At 50.5% G+C, this 13,954-nt stretch overlaps 2 protein-coding genes across 2 annotated transcripts in view; one reads left to right on the forward strand and one right to left on the reverse strand.

Moving 5' to 3' along the window:
- C8a (complement C8 alpha chain) overlaps window positions 1-3,278 on the forward strand; it is a 52,612-nt gene extending 49,334 nt beyond the window's left edge. Inside the window, exon 11 of the mRNA XM_010603634.3 lies at window positions 2,317-3,278. Within this exon, the coding sequence (XP_010601936.1) occupies window positions 2,317-2,468 (152 nt within the window). The 3' untranslated portion in view covers window positions 2,469-3,278. The remainder of the gene's footprint in view (window positions 1-2,316) is intronic.
- Window positions 3,279-11,754: 8,476 nt separating this feature from the next.
- Window positions 11,755-13,954, reverse strand: part of C8b (complement C8 beta chain) — a 38,003-nt gene continuing 35,803 nt past the window's right edge. Inside the window, exon 12 of the mRNA XM_010603633.2 lies at window positions 11,755-12,613. Within this exon, the coding sequence (XP_010601935.1) occupies window positions 12,462-12,613 (152 nt within the window). The 3' untranslated portion in view covers window positions 11,755-12,461. The remainder of the gene's footprint in view (window positions 12,614-13,954) is intronic.

Genomic DNA, 13,954 nt, shown 5'->3' on the forward strand with positions numbered 1-13,954 from the left:
GGCCATGTGACAGGAAGCTGCACGAGAGATTCATTCATCCAGGGGATGTCTGGGTAGACGGTCTCAGTGTCTTTCCATCCCTAGAACCGCTGAGTCTCTGATGGCTGCAGCAAATGTTGACCGCAAGATGGAAGTTGTTAGTGTGAAGCTGAAAATCTTTTAATTCAGCTGGGATTGGAAGAAACCACACATATCAACTTCTTTAGGATTCAAGGGAGCTCTCCACCCAGCGGACCTGGTTTTAAAATGAGATGCGAGAGGGTTGTCATCCCTTCACTGGGAGAGAACTTCCAAACGGAAGGTGGGACGGCAGAGCTTGGGGGTCAGACAGGCCTCGGAACTCCAGGGCTGCCAGTTCGCACCTGGGTCAGCCCTGGGAAGTGAGATTACAGCAGCATATTCCTCACAGGTGGTGTTGACGATAAAGCCAGATACAGACACGACAGAGGTGTGGGTCGTCTCTTTCTTTGGTAAAAGATGTGTCCTGGGTTGGCGCTGTCTGAATCTCTCTCCTTTTCTAGATGAAGGAAGTGGTTTTGTTCCCTAAGAGCTCTTTGGTAGGAGGGATTCTGAGAGAGGCGACCCAGGAGGGTGAGAAAAGCCAAGTCCTGAGGATGGAGGATGTGTAGAATAAGGGCCAATTAGTACACAGTCCCCTCCGCTGAGTTAGACAGACTTGTTGCCAGAAAGGTGGGAGAATTGGAAGGGAAAAAGAAAACCATTCTGGGCTGAGACAGCCCTTGCTCCAGCAGCTGGGGCTCTGCTGTCTTCACCAGCAGGGTACAGATTACGTTGCAGCTCCCCTCAGCCAGGCAGCTTTCCCAAGGGACTGAAGACAAATGGATGAACAGAAATAATGGACCCCTATTCTGGGCTAGCCATTCTGGCCACTCCATGTATGCATGAACGTGGCAGTTTCCCCAGGAACCCTACAAGATAAGCGCTAATATTCACCTCAGTTTAGAGATAAGGAAACTGGGGCACCAGGAAGGTCAGGTAACCTGCTCGAGGTCATCCAGGAGGGTTGGATGCCAGGACCCATGCTCCTCATCACCATCCTCTACTGTTTCCCACCCTGAGTGTCAGGAAATTTGTCCTCAGAGCCTCTGAGGCAATTTCAGTGACTCTCGTTTTGGAGAGTGGGGAGGAGGTGTGGGCCGGTACTGTTATCAGATCACCGGGCTTAAAGAGATAGATGTGAGTCAAGCCTGGTGATTATAATTATATCTCTCCAGAGCCCTCAGAACCAGTGACTTCTGGATCCGGGTCCACACAGCAAAGAGACAGAGAGGGAGTATGGGCCGCCTAGTCACTCCTCTCCCAGACTCAGTGGCAGGCAAGCTGAGTCACACATATACACAGCATGAAGTGGCAGAGGGGACCCTGGGGCCACCACATCGAACTCTCAGTCTGACAGAGGTCGCCTGACAAGGATCTCTAAGGCTGGGGAGCCCATCATCCATCCCAAGGGTTTCCCCAGTAAACCAAGTCACAGAGATGGGGTGGGGGGCAGAACCCCTCTGTGGCTGCCCTGCCAGGAAGTGTAATTACAGAGCTGGAAGGCCCGTGAAGATAACCTAATCTAATGACTGTGCTCTCAGATTGTCCCAGGGGAGGAGAGAAAGCCTGATAGAAACCCTAGCTTCCAACAGAATGGCTTTACTATCATCTGACTCCACTTTAGGGTCCATGAAAGACTTCATTTAGGAGAAAAGTAGTGTTAAAAATAACAATGAAATATTCTACTGGATTTGTCCACCCATCTCACATCGTAGAGTCAGAAACTCAGCCTTAGATGCCCCAAGGCACCAAGCGGCAGGAGCCAGCAGCCCTGGGCTGTTTTCTGGAGACAGTCCATAGTTCTGCAACTGTGCAGAGAATCTATCACCCTCTGAGACTTCATTGTCAGAATCTGAGGGGTCGGATTTATAAACTCTTCTACAAAAGCCCAGTGATTCACCCTGGAGATGCATCTGGCTAACAGCGCTCTCAGAACCCCCACCAGGCTCTTGCCACCCTCCGATGGTTCAATGCCTTTCTCCTGGACAGTGCACCTCCCACCTTCCTCTGCTATCCATCTTCTGTGGAACTGCAGGTTCTAATTTCATGAGATGGGCTCCCCGTGGCCTCTTCTCTCTCCAACCATGGTTTCAAATTAAGTGCCAGGCAGTGAGCCCAGAGGTGTTGCTTGGCTACCCTGAGGCATTTCCCCAAGGAGGGACTGCAGGCCATTGCACCAGGGCAGGACGGTCATGCCTCCTTGCCTTCCCAGCCCTCTGCTTCTCCCCACCAACCTCTCTGGCATTTTCTCTGCAGGAGCCAAAGGAGATGGTCGCTGGAGCTGCTGGAGCTCCTGGTCTGCGTGCAGAGCGGGCACCCAGGAAAGGAAGAGAGAGTGCAACAACCCTGCACCCCAGAATGGAGGTGCCTGGTGCCCAGGACAGAGAGTGCAGACCCAGGCCTGCTGAGCACCTCAGGCTCCAGCAGGGGGCGGTGCTGTGGATGCAGGCATCTTCAACTGGGGGAAGGGCAAATCAACACAGACTGTTTTCTCTGTCCATTCACAGGACAGTGCCCATTGCCCAGTTCCAAAGCTGCTCCCCTGCTTTAGGGGTTTTTTTATCATAGCACCCCCACTTCTTAGGATCTCTTTTCTGTGCTAGTCTATTTAGGCTCCTGTAACAAGAAATCAGGTGGCTTACAAACTGAAATTTGTTACCCACAGTTCTGGAGTCCAGGATCAAGCGGCCAGCAGAGCCAGTGCCTGCGAAGGCCCCTTTCTGGTTTAACACAGTTGTCTTTTTGCTGTGTTCTCATGTAAAGGAAGGAGCCAGGAGGGCTCTGAGGCAGTGATGGTGAACCTTTTAGAGCTTTCCATGCTGATAAACAGCAGGTTGTGGCATGAGGTTTGTCACCACTGCTTTAGGGGCTCCTCCTTTAAGTCACCTAATTGCCTCCTGAAGTCCAGCCTGTTCATACCAGCAACTTGAGATTAGGGTTTCTATGTATGAATTTGGTGAGCTACAAATATTCAGACCACAGCAGAGAGGCAGTCCCATATGGCCTGTAAGTATTTGTGACATGTCCTTGCCCAAGAGAAGGTGATATTGAGGGCAGGAATCAGATTTGTTTGGCTGTTCATGTGTTCATTCGTTCGTTTGTTTTTCCAGCATGGTGTCCTCAGCACTGTGCTTTGCATCTTTGTAGAATCTTTGGTTGGACAAGAGAAGGGACTCAAGAGTCATTTCACAAATGAGCTCTGTACTGGTCAGTGTCCCTGATGGGAGAGTAAATTTGATGCCTCCTGCCTTCTCCAGTTCTTAATCCTGTTAGGGGAAGAAGAAGACTTCTGTCATCATTGCTCGGTATCCACAGGTTCCAGGATCCCCCCACCAAAACCACAATCCAGGGGTGTTCAAGCCTCTTTTATTAAATGGTATGTGTATATCCTCCTGTGTTTGTCAAAATCATCTCTCCATTTCTCAGAACACCAAATACAGTTCAGTACCATGTTAATTCTTGCTATACTGTTTTGTTTAGCAAATGAGGAAAAAAATCCTGTAGGTGTTCAGTACAGTAGCAGCAATCCCAGCCTAACCACACCTCCTTCCCAAATAGGTTGAGCCTGCAGTCATGCAGCCCTCAGATACTGCAGGCTGACTGTACATGAAACAACCAGAGGGCACGTTAGGGCTTCAGGAAGTTAATTGTTGGCTTGGTACCAAAATATATGGCACAGAAAATAAATGTTAAACAGGAGCAGGTGAAAGCAAGACTCGTCTTCCCCCTAAATGTGTGTATCATGGACACCATGGGCTGGACTCAAATCTTGGAGGATTTTTCAACTAGGTAAACAGGATGGGGGGGGTGCCTCATGACAGACACATAGAAATCCATCATGAGACAGTTTGAAGGTGAGAAAGAGTATGGGGGGACATGTAAATGAGAGTGAGAAGGTTGTGAAAGCAAATAAAACGAGGCATGCAAAACGCTCAGCAGAGTGCCTGTTATATATTAAATTTTTAGTGTCACCATTATTAGCACTATAAAGCATACGGCTTAGAAGTTTACTTCTAAGTGAACTTAGATCTTCTCTCTGAAAGAACAGTTTTGACTTTTAAAATTAACTTCTATTAATAATGTACTCTATTATTTATGCTACAAAGTGACCAAAGGCCAAATAGCCCAGGGAAGCGGGCACAGTACAAGGGACTTTCAGTCCTTATCTAAAAACAGTAGTTTTCAGCCTTGGATTCACTTTAGGAGCACCTGGGGAGTTCTACAAGCCCTGGTGTCTGGAGGCTGCTGCACCTTGGACCACTTAGATCAGAACCACTGGGAGCAGATGTTAATAGTTTTCAAAGCTCCCTGGGCAATTCCGAGAGCAGCCAAGGCTGAGAGCCCCTGAGAGAGGAGGAGTCATTACAGTTGGAGTGGAATGGAGCACTGTTCGAGCAGGGCAGGAATGCAGAGGTCCATCTGTACTACTTCACCTGGTCTTGTCAAGGCCTCCCAAGGTTTGCCCTCTGAGATGTTGAGTTTTGAGGGAAACTGAGTCTCAGCAAGACCGAGTCTCAAGGATCACAGAGCCTGCAGGCCAGGACTGGAAAAGCAGCACTGCAAGCTCATGCTTCCCTGAACACCAAGTTCCCGGTGGTCCCCTGCCCATGGAGGGATCTGAAGCACAGCGTGTGATGCACAGACAACGGGGAGGAATGGAAGGCCAGCACAGCAATCTGAGGGAGAAAGCAGGTTTAAGCAGCTACCTGGATCAGGTGCGAGCCAAAACCAGCAGCAGAGCGCTGCTGCTATGGTTTAGATCAAGAATGACCCCTACACTCTCACGCTGGATAATGGGGCCTCTACAGCTACAGAGGTAGGGCCCGGCCCTCCACATCTTCTCCCTAAAAATGCTCTCAGGAGATCTATAATCTCAGGTTTTCTAGAAAGTGGGTCTAAACACACAGTTTAAAGATCTAATCTTCATCTAGATAAGGTGTCTTTTAAAAAGTAAATTAGCAACAGAAAGGCAGTAGGGGGAAGCTTTCTTTTTTTCTTCTTTGAGAGGGGAAGATCTAAAGAGTTCAACTCTCAGCGAATGTCTTCTGAACAGTGTGGCTTCAGGGGGAGAAAATGGGCAGAGGGAGGGTGGCAGGAATGGGTGATGGAAAAGTTCGTGCTGAGAGGGACGGATATGGCGCAGATCAGCAAAAGGGCACTTCCTCCTGGGAGGATGGCACTCCCCTTGGCAGCATACTTGCTGGTGATCTCTGGTGCAGGCCCTGAGAGGGGGCTCAGATGCTGTCCCAGGCATGGGAAGATGCAGAGGCTGGCAGCGGAGATCTGTGAGCAATGCTGTAGGTCCCAGACTAGAAGGAAGCCCAGTGGCTGTGGGATACAGCCTGACTAGGGAAACAGGATGGCAGCCAACGGGGATGGGGTGGCTAGCAGAGTGGAAAAACCAAGCCAGTGAGAAATACATTACAATTTGTGTAGGTGACATGTCTCCTGCAAAATCACAGAGCTGGAACTCATGCTGGAGGTCAGGGAGTATTCTGCCCAGTACCTTGGGGACCCGTGCTGGTCCCTCTCAGCCTGGGGATGGCTGAGTCTGGACCTCAGCTTTTGTCACTGGGCCTTTCTGGTAACACTGCCACACAGGCCACTTGGCTGTTCCTCACACATGTCCAACCTACCTTGTCCCAGAACCTTTGCACCTACTCTCCCCGCTGCTTAGAATGCTTAGCTCTCCATGAGCTCTCCCACCGGTCATGTCCTCACACAATTCAAATTTCTGGTCAGACCTCACCTGTTCAAAGACTTTCCTTGCCTGCCCTTTGGAAAGAGGCTCACCCTTCCTGTCATTTATTTTTCTTGCGCAGAATTTACCACTGCCTGTGATTACTGATCTGTTTCTTGTTCTTGGTGTGTGCCATGGACTGCATGTTTGTGTCTTTCCCAATCCCTATGTTGAAATCCTAACCATAACGGGCTGGTACTAGCTTCGTCACTGCCACTGCCATGGGAGGACGACGTGACCACCAGCACAGATGACTAGGAAGAGTGGCCTCACCGAGTCCGAATCAGCCAGTACTTCCGCTGCCTTCGCAGCCCCTAAAAGTGTGGGGAAGTAGCCCTAGCCCAGGGTGGTGTTGCTTAGCAACCCGGAGGGTCCAGCGAGCCCCTCCTTAACAGGTCTGCTCACGGTTAGGTCCCCAGTATCCGGAGGCGTCCTCGGCTTCCGCCTGGGGCCCAGTCAATGCGTGCAGAACCCAAGAACCGTTTCCAGTGCAGCCCCCACACAGCCAGGCCTCTTGTGCCCTCCAGGCCTTTTGCACATGCTGCTCCCTGAAGCCCTCCCCGCCCTGGCTCCCACATTGCCCAGCTCGTCAGGGGTCCTTCAGGACACGGGGTAGGGTGTCCATCCACCCGGGGCGCCAACCCCGCCGGGGGCTGCATGCTCACACGGTTCTCTGCCCCCAAATTCCTGTGCTTTATCCGTCTCCTCGGTCAGTCTCCCCACCCAGGGGCTCTGGCAGAGCAGGTGGGGCCTCCTATTTACCTCGGGAGCGCAGTGCCCCACCCAGTGCAGCACATTTGACCATTCTTGCAGAACGCCATTCTGTTCGCGCTCTCCCTGCCCTTTCCAGCGTCCTCAACCTCACCTGGGGGTGGAGGCGAAGCCTAGAGTGGCTTCCGTGTCTGGCAGGCGAGAGGGAAGCTTATGGACTCGGGGGTCCAGCAGCCCACCGGCTGCATCAAACCACAGCTGAGCCCGCACCCTTTCCGGAGGCTGCACGGATTCACCAGAGAACTCACCGTTTGCACCTTAGTGAGGGGAAGTCCATCAAATCAAGTTAAAAATTCCTCCTTCATGGTCTTGGGATTTCCCCCCTCCCCAGGGAGAGATAAAGAAAATATGTTTCCCTTCTATATTAACAGCTTAAAATGGGAGATAAATCCTCCCATCCTAACCTGTTTTTAACAAATAGACTTTGCTGTCCAGTGGCATGATACATGTCTGACAGATCTATTTATCCATTCTATTTCTTCAGTGATAACAGCTGAGAAGTTTTATCTATTATTTGCCCCCTCCCCCATTCCCATTTTCCTAACCAAGCGTGTGCAGCGCAGTTGATGGATGGATGGTGTTTGGGATACAAGGGGCCAGAATCAGATAGTTTTCAGGATGTGAGAAAACTGGCTTATTAACAAGGAGTCATGTGGCAGGAGGCCGTGGGGGATGGAGGCACAGTGCCGGACAATGGCCAATGATGGATGAAGGGACACCTGGGGCTGCCAGGTGTGCAGGTGAGATAACTGATGGTGCAACGAAGGGGGAGGCGGCTCCGTCCTGGCCCCTGCATGGAGGGGAACATCAGAGAAGCCACTTGACTCCCTGAGACAGGTGGCCGAGAATTCCTCCTCCTTTCCTCTCTGGGAAATGCAAGGAGTCAGAGGCTAGACAGGGAGAAGAAGGCAGGAGGTAGGAAAGGTTGATTGTTCAGGACCCAAGAAAGTGAAGGCAGCTGAGCTTCCGCCATTTGCCTGGCACTCTGGGGCACTTTACACCTTTGAGGGGAATCATGTCACCCCACCCTCACTTGTGCTCTCCAGTGAGACACAGAGAGTCCTAGTGACCTGATGAAAGTCACACTGCTGGAGCAAGGGCAGGACTTGTATCCCTCCGTCAGCCTCAGAGTCCTCCAGACACATGCGGTTTCTCCGCTGTGTCCTCTGTGCAGGTGGCTGGGTACCCGGATGTGCTTTGGCCATGGCGGGAGATGGGAGCCTAGTGACAGCAGCACCACCCCCGACCCCTCTTGGACTGCACTCGGCCACTTCCAAGCTGTGTGGTCCTGGGCAAATTGCTGTCTCTCCCTGGCTGTGTCTCACCACCTGTCAGAGACAGATACTGCATCCTTCCTCTGGTAGGCACTGAGTGGATTAAGCTAGATTAGATATGCGAAAGTTCTTTGTAACTAGTAATGCTCTCTGCAAATATTAGTTATTATGCGGTTACATTTTTCCTTAATAACCCAGAGCTTGGGCTACAAAAGCCCTCCTTGTCCTTTATTAAGATATCTCCTAGCAGCTGAGCCATTTTATGGCTTTTTGTTCTCATGTGTTGTAGTACGTTTTGCACTGAAATATTTAAAGCAGTTTTAAAAGACTTAAAAAAAAAAAAAACAAAAACGAAAAACCCAACAACCTGAGCTTCTTGTTGAGATTGTGAGAGTCCCAGAAAATCACAGCGGCAATGACACAGTTAATTAAAGAGGGCTGCCGGGCCCAGGGTATTCTCCTACACACAAGGATCTACGTGGCACTCAGCAAGCCTCCATCATGCCCGTCTACAGGTAAGGATGAGCAGGTACAGTATGCAGCTTGGCTTGCTGATAGCCACAAAGCTGTAAGTCCCAGAGACAGGCCCGAGTCCACAGCACACATGCACAGCTCCTTGCTGCCAGCCCTCCTTCAGGCTGCCTCCACCTGGGACTAAGAAATTGCGACATCTTCTCTACCACCTGCTTTGCAGGCCTGGGAGTGTCTCAGTGCCTCCCAGTCTGAACCTGGCCCAACACGGGGCAAAGTAACACAAAAAGAAAACCGCTGCGTAGGAAACTAAGATACCATGAAGACAGTCAATAAACAGGGATCCACCAAGACCTGCCAAGCCCCACTCCACATGTCGCTGTTAGAGTCCAGCTTCCAAACCAATCCAGGGAAGAGAAATGGGGATTGAGGCGGAATACTGCAAGAAGGAATTTTTTAAGTTGCCCTTTCCCGTCTCTGCCACGGATCCTGTAGGCTGTGTACAATTTCTTGGGCCTGGCTTTCCTCATCAGTCTCTGAAGATGCTTGTCAGGTTGACCCGACCCACAGGGACAGCATTTCCGGCTCCCTTCTCTTGTGTAGCTTCCCTGGGGATTTCCAGCTGCTCCCAGGGTGTCACCACGCCAGCCCTGAAGCAGGCACCATCAGTCCCTTCCCGATGTCCAGTGTACTTGCTGTCTTCTATTCCACTCCTCTTTGGCACTGCAGCCCACAAGCCAAGGGAGGCACCTTCCCCTTCCCTGCCGCGTAGGCTGCTTCCGTCTTTGGGGCTGCAGTGCATTCAAGGGGCACAGTGCCACCTCCATGTGCCACCGAGTCACTGCAGTTTCTCACCAGCCCATGAAGCCTCTTCCCTCGGCCCCACCGTCCCTCTCTATTAGTTCCTTCATTCCTGCCACAATTACCCACCAGTGGTCACCTAGGGCCAGGCACTGAACCTGCCCTGGGGAAATGTTAGCGCACTGTCTCTGCCTGCGTGAGCACTGTATTTGAGAAGGAGCGAGAGCTAATAAGTTATAACGCAGTGTCTGCAGTGACCAGAAACATGGGTGAACAGGCAGGATGTCACTGAGGACGTCTCCAGGCTGCATTCCTCCAGGAACACTGCACAGGCATGCACGCTGTGATGACAAAGCTACAGGGCGAAATGGGAAGGGAAAGAAAAGGTATTCGTTTCCATGACTGCAGCAAAATACCCAAGGCAGTCTAGCTAAAAAGAGGAAAAGGTTATCTTGGCTCACAGTTTCAGAGGCCTCAGCACATGACCGCTTGGCCCCATGGCTTGAGGACCGTAGTGAGGCAGCGCATCATGGCCTGCAGGGAGTGGGTGGGGGAGCAGAGCTGCTCATCTCTTGCCAGCTGGGGAGGCAAGAAAGAGAGGAAGAGACAAAGATAAGGACTCCACCACCTCTCAACTTTGCCTCGCTAGGCCTGAACCTTTATCATGAGAAGCAGGGCACAGGTGGGGCCAGAGCTGAGCAGGGAGGCCCAGGGAATAGAGCTCCGCCTCTTATGGGCTCCTGCCCCAGGCACTCCCTCTCCGAGGTTTGTGTCTAAGGGCCTGGAGCAGGCTGGAGCCTACTACACTGCTGGAGCGGGCCCTTCCTTCCATCTGGATTTTCTGCCAGACATAAGCTAAAGGACTTCATAAACATGGAAGCAGTTTAGAATTGGCAGCTATTATTATTATTTCTATTTTAAACGTAATTATAATAGTTGTTATCCTCACAGAGGTTATCAGCCCAAGGTCACTTGGGACCCCCCCCCCCGCCCTGACAGGAAGCATGCGGAGAGGCTCACAGCTTTGCAGAAGCGCATGCCCAGGGACTCAGAGCTCCAAACTCCCCCACACTGCAGCGTCCTGTTTCGTGTCTACGCTTCCACCCCCGCCCTCAGATACCTCGGCTGCTTTCCAGGTACGCCATTGCCAATATTCTCCAAAAGCACAGTTTGCATTTATTTTGCTTAATTCCTACATTACGTTTCAGCCTCCGCCTAAATGCATTTGTTGGTAAAAAGAGCCACGCGGGGAAGTTCAGCCTGCAAATAAGAATATAATTATTACCCAGTTTAGCAGCGCCTGGGCGTCACCCGGGTATTCACCGGTGCTCTGCAATTCAATTGTCTCTCCTTCAAGACCATATTTAATAGGATAAACAATTTCTGCTAAATGCAATAAATGTGGACCTGGGCTGTCATCTCCATAATCAACTCAAATTTCCCATTAGAAGCGGTGGCTGTGATTGAGATTTCGGAATTTAATTTGGCGGCCCTTGCTTCGCTGTGCTAGTGTCGGCTTCGAGCGGGCCTCGCGTCAACCAAGACAGAGCTGCTCTTCCCTGTCTCTGGGGAATCTTAAAAGAAGATAGATTATAACTCAAGAAAATTATACAGCCTCCGTATAATGAAAGAGATAAAACATTATTGGATTAGCCCGTTGAAAGAACAGCAGACAGCAAAGCAATAATATTAAACCAAACAAGGGCCCAGACCTGTCAGCTCTATTCAGGGGACTCAGGGAGGCAGGAAGGCAGACAGAATCACCTCACTTGCCGTTACTACCCCCCAGCAGCTCCTTGTTCTGTTAATTTCATTCCAGAGAGCTGTTCAGGCCACACCAGTGGGTGGCAGGGACCAAGCTTCCGTGCTGTGCCGTGTATGTGCTGAGGTCTCAGACCCAGCAGACAAATCTGGTAGCCAATCCAAAGCGCCTGATCTGGCTGACAGGGAATTGGTGGCAGAGAAGGAGGACGAGCCCAATTCACCCTTAACTAGCTGCACCTCCCCATCCCTTTCTAGTAAATTCACCTAAAGTTTTTCAATCCAACAGGAAGTGTCTAAGAGCAAAGAAAAGCTTAAGGGCATTTTTAATGGATGGAATGAATGAGAGAAAGAGAGCTTAGATACTCATTTGCCAATCTAAAAAGCAAGCTTATTTTGGTGTTTGGTAACCTTCAGATCAGTTGTCTTATTCAAGCACTCTCCTCCCCAAATAGTGTTTGCACGAAGTGAGCAGAGTGGAAAGCACAGATCAGCTCATGGACAGGGGAAGGGAGGGCACCATGCGCCCACCGTACTTCCATCCAGCGCTCCTCAATGTGTTTCTGTTGCAGCAGCCTCAGCCTTCCCTTTATTTCCTTAACTTGCCCCGACTCTGGGATCCAGCTCAGGACCTGCCCTGGCTCCCAGCCCTGCTATTCCTTTAGCTCACTGGAGGTCATGGCTGAGCAAAGCGATACGAAATCTTCTTACCGATTGTTTCATATTAACACCTGACCTCCAGCCTACACAGGGTCAATCATATGCACCGCTCCACCTGGCCTCTGCCAGCAGCTGGGGAGCTGAGCCCCACCTTCCTCTGGCAGCAGCAGTGGAGGCTCTCAGCACACGCACATGCATGCACAAGTGCACACACAGTGCTTTCTTCTGCTTTTTATTTTGTGAAAAATCCTTTATTAACCAGATGCTGATGCACTGAGAGGCAGGAGACCATCAAAGCTCCAAGTTTACACTTCTAGAGCCCCGGGGTGCAGCCCAGCTTGCCCACCTTCTGTGTAGCCTTGGACGAGTGTCTGAACTTTTTTAAGCCTCCGTTCCCCTGACTCTTCAGTAGGGCTAATAAGGAAGAGTACCTGTCTTGGGAGATGGCTGTGAACGCACTGAGACTGTGAAGTGGTGGCTGGCACATCGTGGTATGCAAGAAACTCGAGCTGCCATAATTGCTGAACCTGAACCTGTACTCATCAAGGAAAGAACAACTTCATATCCGTTTGTCAGTTCCTTGTTAGGCACCTACTGTATGCCAGTCATCACTGCTAGAGGATGGGACTACCAGCAGCATAGAACTCCTCCAGTAATAAATGAGAGTGAAATGAAAGTATAGTGTGGGAGATATGAGTTTTATAAGGTCCTCTTTGGGAATGCCAGTGCTTTTAACTCTATTGATTTAAGTAATCGTGCATTTTACAAACTAGCATCTCTACCTTCCAGGCCCGAATGGCGCTGTCCTCGCTCTATCTTGAGTGGGCCACAGTGGGAGCTGGAGTGGGGTGGTATGGGCAGAGGCCCAGGGGTCCCCAGGCCCCCCACTTTCTGCAGCTCATTGGTGTCATCTGCTCCCTCCCCTAACAGTTGGCCATTTCTGATGTGGGGCCGGAGCAGGGGCTGCCCCCATTGTGCGGAGCTGGGTTGTTGCACTGTCTTTGTCTTGTTTTTAGTCCTCCGGAGCATGATGACCAGGTGGACCAGCAATTCCAGTTCCCATCGACGGGGACATCTACAGGAAAAGAGTTCACCACGCATTACTTAACCATCGTTACAATCTGGTCCTGTAAGGGTAGGGCAGGATGGGTAAGGCCGAGGGCTTCGGGAGTCTGAATCACTGACCTCACCTCTCTAATCAAACGTTTTTCTTTATGATTGTGTTCTCTCTTCCCACAGGGCCTGTGACCATGCTGCTGTCCTTGCCAGGGATATTCTGCCCCCCTCTGCTCACCAGATCCATTGTATTCTCCCTTCAGATCTCAGCAAAAGCACATTTCCTCAGGGAAACCATCCATGACCCCTAACTCTCCACTGGGTTCTCATATTTTAAGCTCAGTTTTAAGCTCTTTTTGTAGCAGTTGTTATACCTGAAACTTTAAATGCACTGACAGGATGACTCCAGTGACATTGCTTTTCCCTTGCATAGTGCAGTCCCTGTGACGATAGGGACTGGGTGGGATTTGTCACCAGTGAGCCTCGGTACCCAGACGGGCACAGAGAAGGCCCTCAGCAAGCATCTGTTAAATGAATGGGTGAATGGCCAGCAAGGGGATACTGAGTAGTTTTTTTCTCTTTATCTATAAAATGGGAACCATACTATCAGGACCATGCGCTTATGAGGCAAGTGGTGGAAGCACTGAGCTAAATCCCCGGCCCCTAATAACGGGTGTTTTTGAGAATTAATTAATTTAATCTATGGATGATATATTCAAACGAAAAATGATGTGTTTTAAATGTGGTGATGGTGGGCACCAGTGCTCTCTCTACTCCTTGACATTTTGCTTTCCACTTGAGGACTCTTGTGTAGTGCTGAGATTCAGATCCAGGGGCTGCATACACAAGGCAAGGGCTCTGCCATCGAACTGTACCCCTCACCCCTACTTGAGAATGTTCTGAATGTTGATGTGAATAATCGATTACTTCAATCATGATAGATCATGTGTCTAGCTTCACCAGTCCCTACCACTGGCTGTACTGCCTGAGCCCTGCCTCCTGTAGCATCAGCAGAGGCATTAGATTCTCATAGCAGTATGAGTCCTACTGTGCATTGCACAAGCGAGGGATCTAGGCTGTTCACCTCTTCTGAGAACCTAGTCCCCAAACTGCCACCCCTCCCCCTGCCTGCAGAAGAACTGTCTTCCATAAAATTGGTCCACTGGTGCCAAAAAGGTTGGGGACCTCTGCTTCCTATGCCTCTTTATAAACTCAAGCCAACTCCATAAGGTAGTTAATTGATCTGCTCCACTTCACAAATGCAGAAATAAAGGCACAAAGGGATAAACATCTCGCTCAAGATCACAGTTATCAAATACCCGAGATGAAATTCAAACCCAAGTTGAGTCTGCGTACTCAG

The sequence above is a fragment of the Fukomys damarensis genome, unplaced genomic scaffold (genome assembly GCF_012274545.1).
Source record: "Fukomys damarensis isolate Sample0158 unplaced genomic scaffold, DMR_v1.0_HiC HiC_scaffold_23, whole genome shotgun sequence".
In the NCBI taxonomy this organism is placed as follows: Eukaryota; Metazoa; Chordata; class Mammalia; order Rodentia; family Bathyergidae; genus Fukomys; species Fukomys damarensis.